The sequence below is a fragment of the Mobula hypostoma genome, chromosome Y (genome assembly GCF_963921235.1).
Source record: "Mobula hypostoma chromosome Y, sMobHyp1.1, whole genome shotgun sequence".
In the NCBI taxonomy this organism is placed as follows: Eukaryota; Metazoa; Chordata; class Chondrichthyes; order Myliobatiformes; family Myliobatidae; genus Mobula; species Mobula hypostoma.
The window spans coordinates 5587137-5611560 of record NC_086130.1 but is presented as its reverse complement, the minus strand read 5'-3'; the positions used below and the strand labels follow the sequence as shown (position 1 = coordinate 5611560).

General features: G+C 40.5%; 1 protein-coding gene across 1 annotated transcript in view; it reads right to left on the bottom strand.

Annotated features, from left to right (window-relative positions):
- The window catches only part of LOC134341058 (serine/threonine-protein kinase SIK3-like), a 410314-nt gene that overhangs the window by 365473 nt on the left and 20417 nt on the right, over positions 1-24424 (bottom strand). The window contains exon 2 of the mRNA XM_063038806.1: positions 929-1045. Within this exon, the coding sequence (XP_062894876.1) occupies positions 929-1045 (117 nt within the window). The remainder of the gene's footprint in view (positions 1-928; positions 1046-24424) is intronic.

Here is a 24424-nt window from a genome sequence, read left to right as displayed (position 1 = left end):
AGAAAATTTACAAGTATGTTGCTGAATCTGGGGGACCTAAGTTATATGGAATGATTGAATAGGTTAGAAATATATTCTTTAGTACACAGAAGATTGAGAGGAGACTTGATAGAGGCATACAAAATTATCAGGTATAGATATGCTATATGCAAGCAGGCGCTTTCTGCAGAGGTTGGGTGAGACTACAACTGGAGGTTGTGGCTTAAAGGTGAAAGGTGAAAAGATTAAGGAAATAATTGAGGGAATATATCTTCACTCAGAGGGTCACGAGAGTGTGGAATGAGCTACCAGCACAAGTGGTTCATGATCCAGTTGCAGGTTATTGAGACTAGGCAGTTTAAATGATTTTGGTATGGAGTAGATGGGCGGGTTACTATGCTGAATTTTTCTTTTACTCTAGAGAAACTGTTTCACTCCTGGCTGTTTCTGGATCTCCAGGCCTGAATACTTAAATATGCAGTGAGCAAAACAATTTAAAACAATTATCTTACTGCTTATTTCTCAGCAACTATCAGTGACAAAAATCACTGCTTTTTGAAAATAAGCAATTGAAGATATTTAAAAACTGTTCACTCTAAGCATGGTGTAGTATCCAACAGCCACACAAGCACATGTAACTGACGCTAGTTACAAATTGTTTGACAACAGAATCCTGTCCCAATTAAGTTACATAATGCTATAAACAAAGAAAGGGTATCCCACCTATTTTCTGGATTAGATTTTGTTTTAAGAGTAGTCCCAAAAAACTAGCCCTGATTTACTTGATAGCCGAATAACTAGAATCCACTGTATTCGTTACATAATATTAATTTCCATTATAAGTCAAAATGTCTTGATCAGTATAACTTAAGTATCTAAAGTTAAATAGTCTAATAGAAAATAAATTGTAAATTATATCTCATGTAAATATAATGCATAACTGTCTCACCTGATATAGCCTGATAATGTGAGGGTGTCTTAACATTTTCATGATTTGAACTTCTCTGAAGATCTTCTTCAGGTTTTCCTCTTCCAACTGTGTTTTATCTACTATCTTTATAGCAACCTGAAAAGCAAAAATCCTAACGATCAGAAACTTAAAGAAACTGTACTATAATCTGAGGTAACGAAATTATATTTTCAACATGTCTAGCAAAAATACTAACTCGAAAATCTTTTTATTCTTAGACTTGACTGCAGCTTATTCTCAATGTAAACAACAGGAATTCTGCAGATGCTGGAAATTCAAACAACACACATCAAAGTTGCTGGTGAACGCAGTAGGCCGGGCAGCATCTCTAGGAAGAGGTACAGTCGACGTTTCAGGCCGAGACCCTTTGTCAGGACTATTCTCAATGTAACTGCTTGTATCACATACACTTACACAATCTCAAAATCCAACTATGAAAATAACACCAGGATTAGGACAGACTATTACAGTTAAAAGCATCATTTTAAAACATCAACATTTATCAACTAAAAGCTGTTGGCAGCATCTCTTCCAGCAGTAACTTTGCCAGAAACAAAGAGCACCACAATTTGTACATTGTCCATTTATAAGAAGGGAAATTTACATGAACTTCCCAAAGATAAAAAGGTAGCAGCGGGTCATAGCAGCAAGACAAAGTTTTCACCAGCTGCCAGTCTGGAGACTGGGAAATTTTTTTATCTTGTAGACTCCAAGCTCTATCCACAACGATTCAGCGCCTTCCAACCCTATGTCAGTTCCTTCTAATGATTTGACTTCATATTTTGTCGAAAGAGCAACATCACTGCCTCAGCCACAGTCTGTCCTTTAGAAACAATGTGTAACTTCGGACACTTAGCTCCTAGCTATAATCTTCTGTGGACCCCTGGTAAGCCTCAGGCTCGCTCAACTTGCTCTCGTGCAGGGGGAGCAGCCTTCGGCCCCACCAAACTGTGTAATCAAGTTTGTGTGGATGCTGTGTGATGTACCCCATCACGCCAAATAAAAGACAGTACACCATATGCGATTAAATGATTACACTTTATAGATCTTACTGGAACTATGTAATTAATAAAGATAAAATATAAAAGGAAAGTAAAAGGCGCCAAACTTATCAAAGTTCAACCACTTCGTGCACACACTTGGAGCTCAATTAATGGAGTCCTCTTTCCACCATTCCGACCTCCTTGACCTGCCACCTGGGAACAACCACGGTGGTCGACCAGACGCTCCACACGAGTCTGTCTTTGTCTCCTCTCCTCGCCGAAGACCCTGGGCCTCAGACTCCCGCTTGGGGTCCGTTCTGCCGCCCAGCTTACAGCATCATGTCTCTTCTTCTTGTCCCATCATGCCTTCTCCCCAAAGCCCGCGAAAAACAATAGCATACAGACACACAAGAAAGAATAACATCTATCGCAATTAGTTCGTTCCCTCTCTTATCAATAATATAACCCAAACAAGCAGAGAGAGAGAGAGAGAACTCCTTACATCTGTTATTATTACAGAAAAGCCATTTTAATTATAACATAACAAAGAAGCCATTTTGTTAGCCTTCACAGTAACATAAAAGAAACCCCTTACACTTCTTTGACATGATTCAGTGATGCCTACATCATACCTGCCAGTCTGCAACTGTGCTACATCCATCTACCTTATGCCGTATAACACATATATTCAAATACAACACTTTCTATCCTGTATTCAACCTTTTAGATTTTGTCCACCTTTTATACTGCAACTCATCTTGTTGACTGCAATTTTGCCCAATGAACAGCCTCTCCTCACTACACATCGTCTCTATTTATAAACCAGCTATCTCATCTTCAGCACTATCATCTGACTACTTCTTGCATTGAAATACAGGCAACTCAGGACACTAGCTGCACCGTGCTCAACCTTTTGATTCCTAACTTTGTCTGAAATCCTACCAACATCTGCCTCCACAACCTCTCCAATAACTGTTCTGACTCTGGCCCTATCCCCTTGCAACTCTAGTTTAAACCCTACTGTGCAGCATTAACAAACCTTTCTACTTGGATATTAGTCCTTCAGTTCAGGTGCAAACCATCCCTTCTGTACAGGTCCCACCTTCCCTGGAAGAGAGCCTATTGATCCAAAAATATTATGCCCTCCCTCCTACACTAAATCCTTAGCCATGTGTTAAAGCTGTATGATCTTCCTAGTTCTGGCCACACTAGCATGTGGCATGAGTAGCAATCCCAAGGTCTTGCCCTTTAACCAGAACTTCTTTTCCAGAACCTTTTCACTTATCGTACCCTCGTCATTGGTACGTACATGGACTGTATATCGAGGCTGTGGTTGCGTACAGATCCCCCAAACAGTAGTAAGAATATGGTCTAGAAATTACAATGGGAAATAGAAAATGCATGCCTAAACAAAGACAGCATGCCTGAACGATTACCGCCCTGTCACACTCACTTCAATTATAGGCAAATGCTTTAATGCTTCGGGAGGCTGGTTAAGGACTACACCTTCAGCATGCTACCACCCACATTGGACCCCCTCAATTTGCCTAACGAAACAGGTCTACTGATGACACCATAGCCACAGCACTACACACCACTAGAATGCTGTTGGTGGACTACAGTTCAGTATTTAACACCATAATTCCCTCCAGACTTCACAGGAAGTGCACAGACCTGGCATGCACCCCAGCTTGCGCAGCTGAACCTTAAACTTCCTAGGGTTCCTGGACTTCCTATCAGATCGCTGACATGTGGTAAGGAGGAACCCCCTCAACTCAGCCCCTCTGACCCTTGTTTTATACCTCATGGGTATCTTGTAACTGTCTTATGACCATGATGTAATAGATTATCTGATGAGCATAATGTAATGGTCTTGTGGAGGTCACATGGTGTAATTTTCCCACCGATTTGAGATCATGTGATGACATGTTCTCACCAGGTATATAAAGGTGTGATGCAGTTAGTTTTTCCAGTTGAGTTTTAACTTTAGTTTGTTATTTAATTCGTCAGATACTCCATTATGCTGCGTATTCGTCTTATGACGCACTTTCGTTTTAAAGTGGAGTTCTACTTTCTACTGTAAGTAGTATTGGAGAGTGAGGACTTTACCAAAGTATGGAATTTGCTGAGTCAAGTAAAGCTGATATCGTTCAGCGGTTTTGGAGAGGATCAACCTTTATTGAATCTTCGTTCAAGAAATAGTGACCTGCATGAGATATCCTCTCATAAGCAGGAAGGACAGCACAGTGTCTATTCTCCAGAGGAAAAGGTCAGTTCTTTTAAACCATTTTATTTCTGTCATCGTGAATCCTGCGGACAAGGCAGGTTTCAGCTGGGATCAACAGTAACATCACGTCTTCCAGGAATTCTTTACTTCAGGAAAGTCTCTCCTAATTGACTGCATAAATCTCTTGGACTTTCGAATTTACCATTCTAAGAACTGTGTTCGAATTTACCACTTTAAGAACTGTTTTTGTATTTACCCTTTTAAGAACTGTTCCAGAGTTGTCATATAGCAGTTAACTTCCGGTTAAGTTAGTCATTTAAATACATTTCGCTATTTTTGAGTAGAGTTTGATAAATGTTTGTTTGTTTTTATAAAACCTGACTCAATTCTATATTCATTGTTGCTGGTCACGTGACACCCTCAAAACAGGTACCCTCAGGTTTGTATTCTGAGTCCCCCCTCTACACCGTTTACACCCACGACTACCACCATACACAGCTCCAATCTGCTGATTAAATTCGCAAATGATACCACTTTGATCGGCCTTATTTCTAGTGATAATGGGACAAGGTACAAAGGAGAGGTTGACACCCTGACACGGTGCTGCCAGGATAACAACCTCACCTTCTCCCTCAGTCTAAAAAACAGAACAGCTGATTGTGAATTACAGGAAGAATGGAGACAGGCTCAGCCCAATCAACATGTCCGGCTTAACCAAGATGGCAGATGGCGCTGCATGTGGAGGCCGTGTTGTGAGCTCCATTCCATCTTTATAGTATACTGTTTATTTCTGTGATTTCCTTTGCATTGTTTGTTGTTTAGTGATAGCAGCACTCAGTACCTGAGTGCCTTAATTATGTAAGCTTTTGGTGGTATTTAAACTGCAAACGGGATTATAGAGCAGAACTCTTGTGGTAAATAGAATGTCAGCACTTAATCATTAGATGTTCCAGGTCCAGGAACAAAAGTGTGAAAAGGTCGTTACGTGCAAGTACCACAAAGAATTTATCCTGATAAAGAAACCTGCATCTTTTGCGTTTTCAAAATCTGCAGTCTGGTTCATTCTGTCTATTGAGAAACCCTACAGTTTTATAAACGTACTTTGTATGTGTTGGGAAAATTTCATCTTCCAGCATTTTGGCCTCACTTCAAGTTCATTCCTGGCTGATGATAGCCATTTGTTGAATAAACTTCTAATGGCGATGAAGCAATGTATAGGAGTGAGACTCTCAGCTGGTTGATTGGTTCCCTAATTAACTATTTTCCCATACCATCTGCTGCTATCCCTCTCCAAGGACAGGGAATTGTGCTCACTGTCTCCAAAATGTTCATAACTGAGAGATCTACCACTCGATCATGTTCATTGTCTATTATGAGACTCAACACAACCTCTTCTGTAGTTAGTTTATCAATAGGTTGTGTCCAGAATCCTTCCTCAACACATCTAACAAATTCTGCCCTATCTAAACCTTCTGTACTCAGGAGAAGCCAATTATTATTAGAAAAATTTAAATCACCCATGACAACAACCGTGATATTTTTGCACCTTTTCAAAATCTACCAATCAATCCACTCCTCAGTGTTCCTATTGTTTGCTACTGGCACATTTGAATATTCCCTGTAGCATAATTATTTACTTCCTGTTTTTGACTTCCATCCACACCTAGAAGACAATCCCTCTAGGGCACCCTCCCTTCCTGCAGCTGTGATACCATCCGTGATTAGCCATAGCAGTCCTACTTCTTATACCTCCCTCCCTGTCCCTTTTGAAACATCTAAACCTCAGAACATCCAGCAGCCATTCCTGGCTTTGTGAGAGCAAGGTTACTGGAAAATGCAAATGCATGCATTGTATTTTCTAAGTATTATAATATTTACTCAACAGTATTTACTCAAATGCACACATCGTATTTTCTATATTTACTATGTAACCACTGCTAGCTCAATAGAAGGTATTCACTATGTAGCCATGACTTTTGACCTATTCATTAATTCATGAAGAGAACTAGAATGAAACCAAGTAGAAAGGCAGGTAGGATGATGAAATATACGGTAGTATGTCAACGTAAGACTAATTAAGAAATAACTGTGGTTAGGGATGAGAGGACATATGGTCTAAATTGTAAACTAGGACATAATTAAGTTGGGGAGTTAAACAATAGTGGAAAGTCGAGAGCAGGTATATTGATGATATGTAATCACAGGCCGAATGGATATGATAATGTAGCTAAGATAGGAAAATTGCTATAAAAAATGCTGTATACAAGGCTCGACGGGCAGTCAGCTACTAGCTTTCTGATTGTCTCAACTTTGATTTGCAAATTAAAGTTTAAAACATCTTGACGAGTTTTCTGCGTCTCCTTGTCGTTTGTGAGAAACGAGAAACCACGACAAGGTCACTGTAGTGGTCACAACAGATGCAAGAAAAAACTTGATCGAAATGAACTTTATCTTATTTGATTTTATCCAGAGTTTATTCCCGTTGTGTCTGCATTGGAATTGCATTAGCACCACTTGCTGAGGGGTAATAGAATTTTAACTCTATATGTTTTTAATGTTAAAACAACCAAGTTCTAGTTATACTAGTATTGTCACAAGAAAGCACACATTTCTGTCTATAAATTCTTAAGGAAGGGTCTCTGACTGAAATCGTCAAAATCCTTTCTATAGATGCTGTTGACCTGCTGAGTTCCTCCAGCATTTTGTATATGCCTGTCTGGTTTTTCACAATCTGTGAAAACTGCTGTTTCTCTTTTGTAAATATTCTGCATTTTAGATTTTTTTTTAGATTATGAGAACATTCAGTCCTCTTTTATTGTCATTTAGAAATACATACATGCATTAAGAAATGATACAATGTTTCTCCGGAGTGATATGGCAGAAAACAGGACAAACCAAAGACAAACACTGACAGAACCACATAATTATAACATACAGTTACAGCAGTGCAAAGCAATACCATAATTTGATAAAGAAGACCATAGGCACAGTAAAAAAAAGTCTCAAAGTCCCGAATCCCCAACAGCAGGCGGCAAAAGGGAGAAACTCCCTGCCATAAACCTCCAGGCACCGTCAACTTGCCGATACCTTGGAAGCAGCCAACCACAGCCGACCCCAAGTCCATCTGTCCGAAAACTCCGAGCTTCCAAGCAGCCTCTCCGATCCTCTGTCAAGCGCCTTCGACCTCTCCCCGCCACTGAAACGCGCAAAGTCAAGAATTTCAAGGCCTTCAGCTCCAGATTCCGGTTACCACACAGCAGCAGCTGTAGCAAAGCAGACATTTCAGAAGTTCTCCAGATGTTCCGCTGTGCTGTCACGTCTGTCTCCATCAAATTAGGATTGTGTATGGTCCCCTACATGACAGATAACAGATATTCATCACCGAAGTGGCTGCGGAACTGTCGTCGCGCCGCCATCTCTCCCCCCTCCTGGGAGGACATTAATTGAGTGTATATGTAATTGAGGAAATGCTTTTTAAAAATTAGCTTAATTTTGAAAGTTCGTCTGAAAATAAATGTTGCATTCCTTAAAAAAAACATGATTTGAGTTTCAAATTGTTCTTGATCTTTTTAGCCTCAATAAAGCTTTTAACTGTCAAGTGAGAGAGATTACAGAATTGTACTATAAATTGATTTCCAGAGACAATTACCTCCACTGGCACAATGATATACAGGCTGATTTCTAACTTGCAGGTGCACCATAGAACAACTTCACCACAGAAAAGAAAACTTGAAGATGAAGTTGTCATTATTTACAAGCAGTGATCATTATTCTGAAAGTTTCAGAGACTTTGACTACCAACTATAGGTACCTAAAAGCAATGAAACTTGACCACTGATGCAGTCTCCACTGAGTGCAACAATTTAAGATAGAAGAATAAACATAATCAATGTGGTCTTCAAGGCTCATCCACATTCTAGATATGCTCAGCCAGCTTCAGTGAATGGGTTCATTTGACCATATAAATGACAGTAATTTGACATGTGAATTCTGAAAATGATACTTCTGTGTTTCTTTGCAAAAGCAAAAAACAGAAGACAGTTTTCCAGTATTGCACAGTGGGAGTTAACTAGAGGTTGTGTAGAGACAGATGTTGGAAAGACATCAGACAAAGTCAGGAAGCAAAAGGTTGAGCATGGTGTGACTAGTGTCCTGAGCTGTGTATATTTCAATGCAAGTAGTATCATAGGAAAAGAAGATGAACTCAGGGCATGGATCAGTACCTGATATTACAGCCATTAGTGAGATGGTTGCAGGGTTTCCACTGTTTCAGATGTGATAGTGTAGGAGGGATTAAAGCAGAAGAGGTGGCATTACTAATCAGTCAATATATCACAGCAGTGCTTTGTCAGAAGAGACTAGTGAGGCATTATGGGTGGAACTGAGAAATAAGGAAGGTATGACCATGTCAATAGGGCTACATTACAGACCACCCAGAAGTCCGAGGGAATAATTATTGTCAAACACAGTCTACAGAAAAGTACATACTGTTTATTAGCAAGCTTGCATCTCAGTTGAACCCTAACCCTGTTCACAGAGCTTGGGAAAATCTGCAACAAAAGTGAGCCCCAAATACTGTCTGGAGCTGCTGATATACATTCGTTATCACATACTTTGATAAGGGTAGACAGAGAAGCTTTCTCATGGAAAAAACATTTCTTTATTTATATGTTATTCTCACAGCACATCTTGTCAAGTTACCACTAAGTCAGCTAGGTTTTAGCCCTTATAATTCTGCATATAATTCCTCAGTAAAAGTAAAATAATTGACTATCTGGTAGATGTTAGCCGAGAAATCGTTGTCCACTGGTGCCATCTCTCATACTGATTAAGAAAACTTCCCTGAGTACATTTTAGAAACTCTATCCCATCTAATCCTTTTAACAGAATGGAAATCCCAGTCAATATGTGAAGTTTCTCATCGCAAATATTCCTTTTGATCCTTTACATTCAGAATTAAAAGGGCTAAAACCTAACTGACTTATTGGCAGCTTGACAAGTCATGCTGTGAGAATAATGTATGAACAAAGATGTGTTTGTTGCATGAGAAAGCTTCTCTGTCTACTCTTACTAAAGTATGTGATAACGAATGTATTATCAGCAGCTCAAGACAGTATTTGGGGCTCACTTGGTTGCAGATTTTCCCAGGCTCTGTGAGCTGGGACTCTGAAATTCAACTGAGATGCAAGCTTACTGATAAACAGTATGTACTTTTAAGTAAACTGTGACAGTTATTCCCTGGGTCTGAACCTAAAGTCCTCTGGTTGAGAGGCAGATCAGCATCCCTACTGAATCTTTTTATCTTAATTGTGCTTCTGAAATTGTTGGAAACCTATGACTTACAGTTTGGATTTTGGTAACATGATCTAACTTTCTGCTGTCACTGAGAACATTCCAGGAGAGGTGAGCAAGCATGAGCTGCCATGAGATGTTCAGAGGCGGGGTGCTTGGTCATTTCTTGCCAATTAAAGTGCCGAAGAACATTTAAACATTGGAAGGTGCTCCACTGTGTCGCTCTATATGGAAGTATCTTTGATACTGATAGAGGATGTTATTCAAATTGTAAGATTTATGTGATTATAATAGTTATAGGTCGACCTTCTATAATCCGGCACCACTGGGACCCGAGCAGTGCCAACTTAGTGAAAATGGCGAATTACAGAAGGATCACATTAAGCAATAGCTAACCGACTGATCATACCTCTAAAATATCAAAGAATTCAAAGGTTCATTTAATGTCAGAGAAATGTATACAACATACATCTTGAAATGCTTTTTCTTCGCAACCATCTACGAAAAGGAGTGCCCCTAAGAAATAAACGACAGATAAATGTTAAATCAAAGGTATCCGTTAGCCTTGCGAGACCATAGATCTGCAGCTGGAAAGTCTTCACTCTCCAGGGCGCAGGCCTGGGCAAGGTTGTATGGAAGACTGGCAGTTGCCCATGCTGCAAGTCTCCCCTCTCGACGACACCAATATTGTCCAAGGGAAGGGCATTAGGACCCATACAGCTTGGCACCAGTGTCGTCGCAGAGCAATGTGTGATTAAGTACCTTGCTCAAGGACACAACACGTTGCCTCGGCTGGGGCTCGAACTCAGGACCTTCAGGTCGCTAGTCCAATGCCTTAACCACTTGGCCACGTGCCCACAGTAAAATGTTAGAACCCCTAAATTCCCCCACCTGCTCCACTCCCTCCCACGCGTAAGCGGCAGCGAGCAACAATCCTCCCTTCCTCACCAACAAAAAATAAAGCGCACCCACTACCAGCATGAGCTAAGCAATAGCAAAGTCACAGACCTGCAGTTAACCCCCCCCACTGCCCGGGGATTCGGCGCTGGGCTCTATCCTCTTCACTCGCAGTTACTGAGAGAATCCTCATTAGCTTCTTTTCCTCCGCTTAGTAATATGCTTAAATTTAGCAGGTGACCATGTCAGATCTGAGGTCGTAGGCAGAAGAGAACGGAGCACCGGCCAGGCGAAGCCAGAGAGCAACTGCTGGCAGGCGGGTGAGAAGGCAGACCGACCCAGTGCGCGCCAGCTCCCCCGATGCTGGCAGGTGAGATGGGCGGGTGCGCCTCATGCAAATGATATTAATAAATGCAGGAAAACAAGCAGGAATCACCTGTCTGTGCTTACAAGAGCGCCAACACGTGACCAGATCTAGCACAACCTAAACAATGCGCAGCGGATTGGTGCAGTGGCCCAGAAAATTCGAAATTACAGTTGTGCGGAAAATCTGAAATCAGTGCGGATTATCAAAGGAACCAGATTACAGGTAGTTGGATAAGAGAAGGTCGACCTGTATTGGTGTGGACTGTTGTTGTTCATTTTGGTCTCCTTCAGTTTTTATGTGCTTTTTTCTTCTTGCCCACTGGTAGATTGCGGAGCTGGTGTTTAATATCGTTGTTGCTGTTTCAGATGGGTGATATGTTAGTTTTTGCGTGCGGGAGGTGGGGTTGGGGTTTTGATTTGATAGCTCGTTTTTCTCATGTTGGCCCTATGTTTTTTTTCATGAGGGAGGAGTTTGAGTTTAGATGTTTTAGCTACCATTTTCCATGTGGGTGATCCGTTAGTTTTTGTGTGAGGCAGTGGCTTGCAGGTTTTGTTGTGTTTCATTTCTTATTTCTGCAGGGGGTGATTGATGTCTTTTCTTTCAACAGCCTCCATTGTTTTTTTTCTGTTTCGAGGCTATCTGGATAATAATCAGAAGGAGAATCAAGTTTAGCATCACCAGCATTAGTCGTGAAATAAACTCTAGAACTTTTAGAGTGTGGAATACAATTTGGTATTAGGGAATAAGACAGGGCAGATGATCAAATTTTATGCAGGAGAACACTGCATCCAGTTATCACAATGTCATTAGTTTCAAAGTAATTACAAAAATATAATGTCTGGTTTGTGGATTGAGATTCTAAATTGGAAGAAAGGCCAATTTTGATGGTATCAGAAATGATCTGGCAAGTGTGGACTGGGATAGGGTGGTTTCTGGGAAAGGCGTAATTGGTAAGTAGGAGGCCTTCAAAAGTGACATTTTAGAGTACAAAGCTTTTATGGGCCTGTCAAGCGCTGAAAGAAAATTCAGTACTGCTACAAACCCTGACTGGTAAAACAAAATTATGGTGGAAACAGAAATGAAGAATCCCCCTACATCTGTGTGGAACAACATTCCAAGGTCTATGCTCGGAACTTGCAAGGTTGACAAGAGTTGCAACATGACAGGCACTAAGTAAGAATGAGAAGAAACTTATGTAGATGGGTGATATGTTAGTTATGTTGGTATCAGAATGTTAAACTACAGCACACCAATTACATCAACTTTTACAGGAGGGACACAACCAGCCCCGAGTTGTGACTTCTTTTCTCTGGAAACTTAGAATTAAAGGTGTAGTCAGAATTCTGAACAGAGAAACTGAACTGTGGATGTTTCAGCTTTTATCTCTATTATTACAGTTGCAAGAAAAAGTTTGTGATTACCTGGTATTCTGCATGAATTATAAAATGTGGTCACAATAATAGACAAACATCAGCCTAGGTAATGGAGTTACTAACTGTATAAAAAACTGAGGCTGAAAAGGATCTGGTTATTAAGGAATGAAGGAGCATGGGGATAAAGAGCAGAAAGAGAAGGCCTAATAAAATGGCAGTGGATGATTAAGGGGCCAGATAGTCTACATTCTCCCTACTTTTCTTCTGCTCTTTTTATGAAACCCAATTTATATCTGACTAAGAGTATGCCCTTGGAATTCTCATTTTTATTTTTCTCAAACCATTTCCTTTAAGACTTACGCCAGAAGTTTTTAGAATGTTTGCACAAGTAATACTTCAGATCTTAATCCATTTCCTTCAAGTTGGCATTGACTATTTACAGTAATTGATTTCCAGAAACCTACTTCAACTGAAAGCCCTTTCATAATTTACTGTCTCCGATGGTGTTTCAGCCTTTGCTCAAAGATCAAAAGCCTTATATCCACCTCTCATGGTTACCAAACAGTGACGATACCTATCCTCCTTCATATTTTGAGAGAATGGATTATCTATGTCAGACACCTTAAAGACCATAAGACATAGGAGCAGAATTATCCCTGTCAACCCCATTCTCTTGCCTTCTCCCTGTAACCTTTTACACCCTGACTAATCAACATCTGCTTTAAATATATTCAATTACTTTGCACTGTGGCATTAAACTCCACAGATTCACTACCTTCTGGCTAAAGAAAATCCTCATCATGTCTGATCTCAATGGATGTCACTCTGTAATGAGGCTGTGCCCTCAACTACTTATATAAACATTCTCTCCACATCCACTCTGTTAATATTTGATAGTTTTCAATGACATCCCCCTCACTCTTCTAAACTCCAGCAAATACAGACCCAGAGCTATCAAATGGTTGTCATATGTTAACTCTTTCATTCCCAGAATCAATCTTGTGAACCTCTACTGGTCCCTGTCCAAAGCTAACACATCTTTTTTTTAAATAAGGGGCCCAAAACTGCTCACAATACGCCAACTGTGGTCTGACCAGTGCCTTGTAGAGCTTCAGCATTACATCCTTGCTCTTGTATTCTTGTTCTCTTGAAATGAAAGCTAACATGGAGTTTAGAAAAATACAGAACTATGCACAGTCTCAATGGCTCTCCACACGGTTTTAGACCACCTGAACAACACAAACACCTACGTCAGGATGCTGTTCATCGACTATAGCTCAGCATTTAATACCATCGTTCCCAAAATCCTGATTGAGAAGTTGCAGAACCTGGGTCTCTGTACCTTACTCTGAAATTGGATCCTCGACTTTGTAACCACAGTCTATGCAGATTGGTGATAACATACCCTCCTCGCTGACAATCTGCTTAGCCCAATGCTCTACTCTCAAATACCATCTATAAATTTGCTGGTAGAATCTCAGGTGGTGACAAGAGTGCATACAGGAGTGAGATATGCCAACTAGTGGAGTGGTGCCACAGCAAAAACCTGGCACTCAATGTCAGTAAGACAAAAGAGCCGATTGTGCACTTCAGGAAGGGTAAGATGAAGGAACACATACCAATCCTCATAGAGGGATTGGAAGTGGAAAGAGTGAGCAGTTTCAAGTTCCTGGGTGTCAAGATCTCTGAGCATCTAACCTGGTCCCAACCTATCAATTTAGCTATAAAGAAGGCAAGACAGCGACTATAACTCATTAGGAGTTGGAAGAGATTTGGCATGTCAACAAATACACTCAAAAACTTCTACAGTTGTATCATGGAGAGCATTCTGACAGACTCCATCACTGTCTGGTATGGAAGGGCTACTGCACAGGACCAAAAGAAGCTGCAGAAGGTTGTAAATCTAGTCAGCTCCATCTTGGGCACTAGCCTACAAAGTACCCAGGACATCTTTAGGGAGCGGTGTCTCAGAAAGGCAGCATCCATTATTAAGGACCTCCAGCACCCAGGGCATGCCCTTTTCTCACTGTTACCATCAGATAGGAGATACAGAAGCCTGAAATCACACACTCAGCGATTCAGAAACAGCTTCTTCCCCTCTGCCATCAGATTCCTAAATGGACATTGAAGCCATGAACACTACCTCACTTTTTTTAACTCCTAAATGGACATTGAAGCCATGAACAATACCTCACTTTTTTTAACTCCTAAATGGACATTGAAGCCATGAACACTACCTCACTTTTTTTAACTGTTTTTGTACATTTTTAACAATCTACTCTATATAGTGGCCTGCATCTGAGATAACCCCTGCAAGATTAGGAAGGTTTGTGCAGTGTTCACCCTCCAGGAAAAAAGGTCAGTTCCTTTAAGCCGTTTTATTTCCTTTGTCGTGAATCCTTTGGACAAGGTATCTCTCAGCTGGTATCAGCAGTAACGTTACATCTTCGAAGAAATCAGTTTTCAGGGAAGTCTCTCCTTTCTGACTGTATAAATCACTTGGACTTTTGAATTTACCACTTTAAGACTGTGTTCGAATTTACCACTTTAAGAACTGTTCCAGAGTTTGGCTGTTTGTTAATTTCCGCATAGCACTTAACTTCCGGTTAAGTTAGTCATTTGTTTACTTTTCACCATTGTTGAGCAGAGTTTAATAAATGTTTATGTTGTTGCCAACCATGTAACACACCCAAGTCCCTCTGTACAGCAGCATGATGCATTTTTTTACCATTTAAATAATAATCTGCTCTTTTATTTTTCCTTCCAAGTGGATGACCTTGCACTTAACATTGTACTCCATTTGCCGGAACCTTGCCCACTCACTTAACCTCCCTATAGACTCTCTGTATCTTCTTCACAATTTGCCTTTCCAGCCGATTTAATATCATCAGCAAACTTAGATACACTACAGTCCCCTCTTCCAGATCATTAATGTACATCGTTAACAGTTACGGGCCCAGCATGGGCCCCTGTGGCATACCGTTCACCACCGATTGTCAAAAAGAACATTACCCAGGTATCCCAACTCTCTGCTTTCTATTGGTTAACCAATCCTCTATCCATGGTAATACATCACCCCCAACTATGCATCTTTATCTTATGGATAAGTCTTTTACGCAGCACCTTATCAAATGCCTTCTGGAAATCCAAGTAATTAACGTCCACACGAGAAAATCCACAGATGCTGGATATTCAAGCAACATGCATAAAAAATGCTGGTGGAACGCAGCTGGCCAGGCAGCATCTCTAGGAAGAGGTGCAGTCGACATTTCAGGCCGAGACCCTTCGTCAGGACTAACTGAAAGAAGAGATAGTAAGAGATTTGAAAGTGGGCGAGGGAGGGGGAGATCCAGAAAAAAAAATTAACGTCCATCTGTTGCCCCCTATCCACAAAGAACTCAACGAACTCCATTAAGTTTAGATTTTTTAGATTATGAGAACACTGATTCTTCTTTTATTGTCATTTTGAAATGCATACATGCATTAAGAAATGATACAATGTTTCTCCGGCGTGATATCACAGAAAACAAGACAGACCAAAGACAAACACTGACAGAATCACATAATTATAACATATAGTTACAGCAGTGCAAGCAATACCATAATTTGATGAAGAACAGTCCAGTAAAAAAATAGTTTCAAAGTCCCCGAGTCCCCGATAGCAGGCAGCAAAAGGGAGAAACTCTTTTGCTCCAGCCACCGTCAACTTGCCGATACCTTGGAAGCAGCCGACTCTGAGTCCATCCGGCCGAAAACTCCGAGCTTCTGAGCAGCCTCTCCGATACAGCCTCCCGAGCGCCATCCTCTACCGAGCGCCTTCGACCTCTCCCTGGCCGGTGAAACACGCAAAGCCGAGGATTTCGAGGCCTACAGCTCCAGAGATTCTGGTTACCACACAGTAGCAGCGGTAGCAAAGCAGTCATTTCAGAAGTTTTCCAGATGTTCCTCTATGTACTCACGTCTGTCTCCATCAAAGCAGAATTGTGCACGGTCCCCTACTTGACAGATAACAGACATTCATCACTGGAGAGGTCGTGCGCGCTGCCTTCACACCCCTATCTTCTCCATCTACTCCTGTTTATCAAACAGGAGCTGCTTTTGCTGAATCCATGTTGCATCTGTCAGATGGATCCATATCCTTCCAGATGCCTCATTAGTTCTTCTTTAACAATACAGGTGTCCCCCGCTTTTCGAACGTTGCCTTTACGAAACCTCACTGTTATGAAAGATCTACATTAGTTACCTGTTTTCGCTAACAGAAGGTGTTTACACTGTCACAAGAAAAGCAGCGCGCAATAAGAGGCAGCGCACACCCCGAGCAGCCAAGCTCCTCCCCTGGAACTGCATTCTAGCCAGCATTGCTTAAACACATGCCTGTGAGCAGCCGTCAGCAAGATGAATTCTAAGGAACAGTATTGGAAAAGGCTAAAAGAGCTCTTAAGGGTGTTACACTTAGCGTAAAACTAGACATAATTAAGCATTTCGATCATGGTGAATGAAGAAAGGACAAAGTGAGTTTGGCTCGTGGAAGTTGACGATTATGATGTTGAAGAGGTTCTGGCATCCCATGACCAACAGATGAAGAGCTGATGCAATTGGAAGAGGAAAGGATAACAATCAAAACTGAATGCAGCAGCGAACGGACCGAACGTGAAGTCGTCCAGGAACTGAATGTGAGACAACTGCGTGAGATTTTCGCTGCAATGATTACAGAAAAGTGCGACTTTAATTTTGAAAGGGTACGTAGGTTAAGGGATATTTGCAAGATGGTTTGAGTGCTTACAAAGAACTGTATGATAGGAAAATGCGCGAGACTAAGCAGTCAAGCATACTGTCATTTTTCAAGCCTTCCACATCAGCCACAGCAGACGATGAATCTCGACCTTCAACATCAAGGCAGGCAGACATAGAAGAAGATGACCTGCCTGCCCTGATGGAAAAAGATGATGACGAGATGACACCCTGGTGTCCTACCACCCCAACCCCCAGGCCGCAGGCCGATACTGTACGTTGCCACAGAGAATGCAGCGGTAGCTGGGATGCACCAAGCACATCTTTAAGAAAAAAGCCAAAACAAACATGCTAATTAATTAGGTGCTGCCCGGCACGTAAATGTCGACCCAGATCAGAGGTGATTGCCGATTGCGTCGCCTCTGATCTGGGCCAACATTTATGTGCCGGGCGGAACCTAATTAATTACCTTGTTTATTTTGGCTTTTTTCTTATGTGTTGGGTGCGTCCCGGCTACCAGTGTACCACTGCATTCTTCGCAGATCAGTATCAGTCGGCGGCCTGAAGGTTGGGGTCCACTGCACCTTCCCAACCTCTGACGACTCAGCCTAACACACCATCATCAGTGTGCTCGGTGCTGTTCCAATTCCGGTAAGTGATACTACACTGTACATATATTATTTCTACTTTATATCGGCTGTGTGTTTTAATGTGTTGTTTGGTGTGATTTGGCAGCTTCATAGCTTAAGGGTTACTGGAGAGAGTATTTCTGCCAAGAGCACTCGCGTGAGATTTTCGCTACAGAGAACAGTGCAGGCAATGATTGCAGAGAAGTATTTCTACTTTATATAGGCTGTGTATTTATCAAAGCATTCCTGCTTTTACTATATGTTACTGTTATTTTAGGTTTTACGTGTTATTTGGCATGATTTGGTAGGTTATTTTTTGGGTCCACAGAAATACTTTTCTGTAATCATTGCCTGCACTGTTCTCTGTAGCGAAAATCTCACGCAAGCGCTCTTGGCAGAAGTACTCTCTCCAGTAACCCTTAAGCTATGAAGCTGCCAAATCACACCAAACAACACATTAAAACACACAGCCTAAATAAAGTAGAAATAATATATGTACAGTGTAGTTTCACTTACCGGAATCGGGACAGCACCGAGCACACTGATGATGGTGTGTTAGGCTGAGTCGTCTCACGAATTTTTCCCATATAAATAAATGGTAATTGCTTGTTAACTTCATCACTTTACGGCTTACAAAGCGCTCACAGGAACACTCTACCCTCGAATGGCGGGGAAAACCTGTAGCTTCAAGCATTTTCCCAACTACAGATATTAAATTAACTAGCCCATATTTACTTCCTTTTGCCTACATCCTCCTTTGAACGGTGGAGTGACATGCAGTGAACTTCAATCCACCAGGATCGGCTTTTCTATTCTACTTTTCAACTTTTCACTTCTACTTTCCAAGTTTAGTTTCAATGAAGACATCTACTGAAATTGTGCGAATTTAAAGTATACATGAGAGTAAATTTCTTCCTTAGCAGAATATATGTATTTTATAATACTTCGTTTTAACCTTAAAAGCAAATAAAGATGATTCACTGCTAATATGGTGTCACCATCTTCAGAAGATGGCTTTCAGCATTAGCATTTAATGAATAAGCGTTTAAAGCAATATATATAGGACTTACCTAGGCACTTAAGCAGAGACATTTTTATATCATATATATCTACAGCCAAAGACAAACTTGTCAGGCAAGTTTTTCTCTTGAGGAAACCATGCTGACTACAGCCTATTTTATCATGTGCCTCCAAGTATCTCAAAATCACATCTTCAACAATTGATTTTTAATGTCTTCCCAGCCACTGAGGTCAAACTAACTGGCCTACAGTTTCCTTCCTTCTGCCTCTCTCCCTTCTTGAAGTGTGGAATGACATTTGCAATTTTCCAGTCTTCCACAACCATTCCAGAATTTACTGTTCTTGATCATTACTAGTGATTCTAATGTCACTACTAATGTCTCCGCAATCTCTTCTGCCTCCTCTTTCAGAACCCTGGGTGTACAACATCTGGTCCAGGTGACTTATCTACCTTCAGACCATTCAGTTTCCCAAAAAACCTCTCCCTACTAATAGTAACTTCACATACTTCATGAATCCTGGCACCTTGTATTTCCACCATACAGAGAAGACTATCCAAAAGACTTACTCAGTTCATAAGCTATCTCCTTGTTCCCTAATACTACCTCTCCAGTTTAGTTTTCTAGTGGCTTGATATCCACCCTCACCTTTCTTTTACATTTTTTATATCTGAAGAAACTTTTGATATCCTCTAATATCATTGGCTATCATATTGGATATCATATTCCACATTTACCTTAATAACTTTTTAGTTGCCTTCTGTTGGTATTTAAGAGTTTCCTAATCCTCCTACTTCCCACTAATTTTTGCCCACTCTTTGGCTTTTACCTTGGCTTTGACTTCCCTTGTAAGCCATGATTGTGACATTTTACCTTTAGAATATGTCTTCCTCTTTGGGATGTATATATCTTGCACCTTCCAAACTTTCAGAAGTTCCAGCCACTGTTGTTCTCCCATAATCCTTGCTGATGTTCTTTTCCAATCAACTCTAGCCAACTCCCTCTCTCAAGCCTCTGTAATTCCCTTTACTCCACTGTAAGACTAACACATCTGACTTTAGCTTCTCCTTCTCAAGTTTCAGAGTGAATTAGATATTATGATCACTTGCCCCACAGTTCTTTCATAGTAAACCCTCAAATCAATTCCAGCTCATTGTAAAACACCCAATCCCAAATAGCTGATCTCCTAGTAGGCTCAACCACTAGCTGTTCTAAAATGCCATCTTGTAGGTATTCTAGAAATTCCCCTCTTGGAACCCTGCACGAACTCAATCTACCTGCTTACTGAAATCTCCCATGACTACTAAAACATTGCTCGTTTGGATGCCTTTTCGATCTCCCATTATAAATTTTAAGCCACATCCTAACTACTGTTCGGATATCTAGATATAAGTCCCTTTAGGCTCTTTTTACCCTTGCAGTTCCTTAGCACTATGCACAATGATTTAATACCTTCTGACCCTATGTCAGCTCTTTCTAAAGATTTAATTTCATTTTTTACCAAAAGAGCAAGGCTGGTCCCTTTGCCTTCTCGCCCATCCTTTCGATACAATGTGTATCCTTGAACATTAGGCTCCCAGCTAGAATGTTTCAGTCATGACTCAGTGATGTCCGCATACATCTGTAACTGTGCTACAAATTCATCAACATTATTCCATGTACTGCATCTATTCAAATACAACACCTTCAGTCCTGTAATTACCCTTTTTGATTTCTATCCTCCTTTTACGTTGCAACAATTGACTGCAATTTTGCCCTATCATCAGCCTCTCCTTGCTAGGAGTCTCACTACACATCATCTCTGTTTGTAAACCAACTACCTTACCTTCAGCACTCGATTCCCATCCCCCTGCCCAATTAGATTAAGCCCAACTGGACAACTCTAGCCAATCTGCCCACAAGCATATTAGACTCCCTCTGGTTCAGGTGTAACCCATCCCTTTTGTACAGGTCATACCTTCCCCAGGAGAGATCCCAATGATCCGTAAATCTGAACTCCTGCCCCTGCACCAGTGCCTCTTTCACGCATTCATCTGTCAAATCATCCTATTCTTACCCCACTGGCACAGGCAACAATCCACAGATTACCAGCCTGGAGGTCCTGTTTCTCAGCTTTTTACCAAGCTTCCTAAAAATCTTTCAGGATCTCCTCACCTTGTCTACCTATGTTACCAGTGCCTATAAACTTACAAAGACTTCTGATGCTCACCCTCGCCCTTGAGAATGCCATGGTCCCAATTTAGGACATCGCTGACCTTGACACTGGGAGGCAATATACCATCCAGGTGTCTCTGTAACATCCAAAAAATCTCATGTCTGTTCCTCTGACTAATTAATCTCTAATCAACACTACAATACTGTGCACTTCTCTGGTCTTCTGAGCTATAGCACCAGACTCAATGCAAGAGACCCAGTCACTGTGGTTCCCCCCAGTATGTCGTTCCCCTCAATAGTATAAAAAGTTATACACTTATTACTGAGGGGAACACCCACAAGTGTCCTCTGCATTGGCTGTGTATTTCTCCTCCTTCTCCAGTTACCTTAATCTTGCAAACAAGGGCTGACCACCTCCCTTTGGCTGCTATAATCACCTCTTTGTTCTCCCTTATGCATTGGAGGTCAACAAGCCACTGCTCCAGTTCCTTAATACTTTCCCTCAGGGGTTGCAGCTCAGTGTACCTGATATTCTCCTATAAAATGTCTTGATACAATTTTGAATTAATTGTTCCTTCAACAGTTGCAAGCTGCCCATACCCCGAGACAGCAAAATAATCCCAAATTAGGTCAGACACCCTGTGCCGATAGGCTGGTACTGGACTTATTTCATAAATTACTGGCATAATTTACATAGTACTATTTAACTATTTATGGTTCTATTACTATGATTATCTATGGTGCAACTGTAACAAAACCAATTTCCCCCTGGGATCAATAAAGTATGACTATGACTAATCATAATGCTCCTTCTACTATGCTTTGGAGTTGGGATGATGTTTTCATGTTGGTGCACAGTGCCTTTTGCCCTCCAAACGTAGTGGTGTGCATTTCTGCCACAAAGTTCAACTTCTGTCTCATCTGCCTAAAGAACATCATCTGAGAAGTGTTGTGTTAAATCCAGGTAGTCTTCTGCAAACTGGAGACACACAGCAAATCTTTTTTTGGAGAACAGTTGTTTCTTCCATGGTATCCTTCAATAAAAGCCATTCTTGCTCAGTGTTTTTCTTATAGAGGACACATGATCAGAGATTTAGGAAGTTCTAGAGATTTCTGCAGCTTTTTTGCTGTTAGCCTTGGTTTCTTTTTCACCTCCTTCAGCAATGCACATTGTGAGCTTAACGTGATCGTTGCAGGATCTTTGTAGCAACAGTATCGAATTTCCTCCATTTGTAGACAATTCTTCTTACTGTGAACTGATGAACACTCAGGTCTTTAGAAATGCTTTTGTAGCCTTTTCCAACTTCATATATCACTACAATTCTTCTCAGAAACTGTGAATGTTGTTTTGATTGGGGCAGGATGCACCTAAACAGATCTTTCTTGAGAAGGACAAGTCTGTCAGTAATCTGACTTTGTGTGTCTTTATGGGCAACTCTAAAACCCACTCCTCAATTTCATCTCATTAATTGAAAAACCTAACTCCAAATAGTTTTTGCAGAAGTCATAAACCCACAGGTTCATATAAGTTTTTGAAACTACACAGTGATTGCTTAAATGCAGTACTCAATATTAACAAGAAGTACAATTGTTCATGTGTTATTAGCTCAGGCGTATTGTATTTGCCTATTATTGTAACTTAAATTAAAATCAGACTACATTTTAAGTGTAACTATGGAAAACCAGTTAATTGCAAAGGGCTTCACAAATTTTTTCTTACAACTGTACATAATATAAAGAAAATAAAAAGAATCTGACAATAACTCGTGCACAACCAGACTGCTGAGAAAAGGTTTGTATGATCAGATATTGCTCAATAAATAAAAGGGAGATGATATGACAAGTTTTGAAGGGTGGAGATGAATAATCCTAAACTTCTGGTAGTATACACAGTTTTACAAGCTTTTGAACTTATTTCTCCCTACTGCAAAATGTATTCATTGTTTGTACAGGGAGCAGAAAGGGAGGCTTTCACTGCAATTAGAAAATCTACAGCAATATTATGATATCCCTTAAAAATAAATTCCACTGTAATTTACAAACCACATAATACAATTAGTAAGAACTGCAATACATTGTAAAAAAGTAGTTAAATCTAAACATTAATCTTTACTAACTGGAATGTGTAATCCAGAGCTGTAGGGTAATATAAATACATTATACTGTTCACTTCATTTCACATAATCTCAATCACAGGATCAATCACAGAGATTTTTGGACGGCCTGAAAGCAAAATGGCAATAAAACTGGTGGGACTGAGAGACTAGCATGTCTGAATGTTAGAAGTAGCTGCAAAATTAGAAGGAAAAAACTAGATGTTCTAAAAAAGCACAAGATTTATGTGGGGATATTGTAAAGTTATCAAGAAGGGTAAATATGGTTAAGGAGAGATGTATTGACAAAATCATGAGAAGATTTTAAAGGATTAACAAAGTTATGGAGTTATGGAGAAACAGTACACTGACTTTAGAATAAAGGAAACATAACTGAGGATATAGTCAACGACAGTGAAAATGATTCATAATTTAATGAAGCTGGTGATCAGCACTACGTCACATGATCAAAGTATGGATTTTTGATAGCAGAGAACACAAAAAGGAATGCGCTAAAGGTTAGTAAACATATGACAATAATAGAATTGAAGTGAGAGAAAGAATCAGAGTTAAAATAATCAAACTTGGATTACACAGAGACAAAAATGAGCTGGTCAAGACTTGAAACATGCAGGTACAGAAAAACTCCTCTATTTACCAAAACTGTTTATTTATCATTCTTGTTAACCCTTAATAAAAAAAAGCACAAACACATCATCCACCTATGTGCACAACCAGAGAGGTTGTGATGTTAGAAGCATATCAGAAATTAAGCAGGAACTGCATTGTTTCCCTGGAAACACATAGATGTAAACAAGCTGGTTTCAAATGATACGTATTTTTAACAAAATGAAAAAGTGGCTAAAACAATGGCATAGATCATTATTTTAAACTTAAGAACCAACAGTAGACTTTAAAATTTATGAGCATAGTGTAGTTTTTTGCTATTACTACCTCAACAGGACTGGAGCGAAAAAGGAAATTCAAAGTAAGAAGCTTGGGGTGGGTGATAAAATTTAAGGGAATGGGGGTTCTCAGATCGCTGTAAACAACGAATTAAGTACTGACTATGTCTGTGACTGCAGTGTGTTTGAATAATGTCTCACAGCTGCTTTCTCTGGAGCAAGATGATTAAACATCGCCCAGATCTACATAGGTGTCTCTGGGCTTTTCACACCTTTTGATTGTGACGAAAAGCAGTACCTGATGGAAATTAGACAGAACATTCCTTTTTTAATTAAAGCATAAATTTGACGCATGTTCTTATCTTTGTCATTAAGTTGTGGCTCCAGCAAACCAGGTAGGACATTCCTTTCTTTAATTAAGATGGCTGGAGTGTCTAACAAATTGATTGTTCTCCGTATCAATAGTCCATCAAACTGATAGTTCTCTATATCAATAGTACATTGACTTGACCGGAATGGTTATCAAACTGATAGTTCTTTGTATCGGTGGCCTTATAACTTCTGACAATTCTGACATCAGGCAACGAACTCGTAGAACCACCGGGGAGATGAGAACGCTTCTCTCCCTGATGTCGGGTCCAAGTTCACTCGCCAGCTGAGCTCAAAGAAATAAACGGGAGAAAAGATAAGTTACCATCTTTTTGTGCTGTCGCTATTTGATCCAGCAAAGTTACGTTTACATGGGGAGAGGAAGAAGAAACACAAGGGGATAGGTGAAAACAGAAGAGAGGGAGGGCTGAAGTAA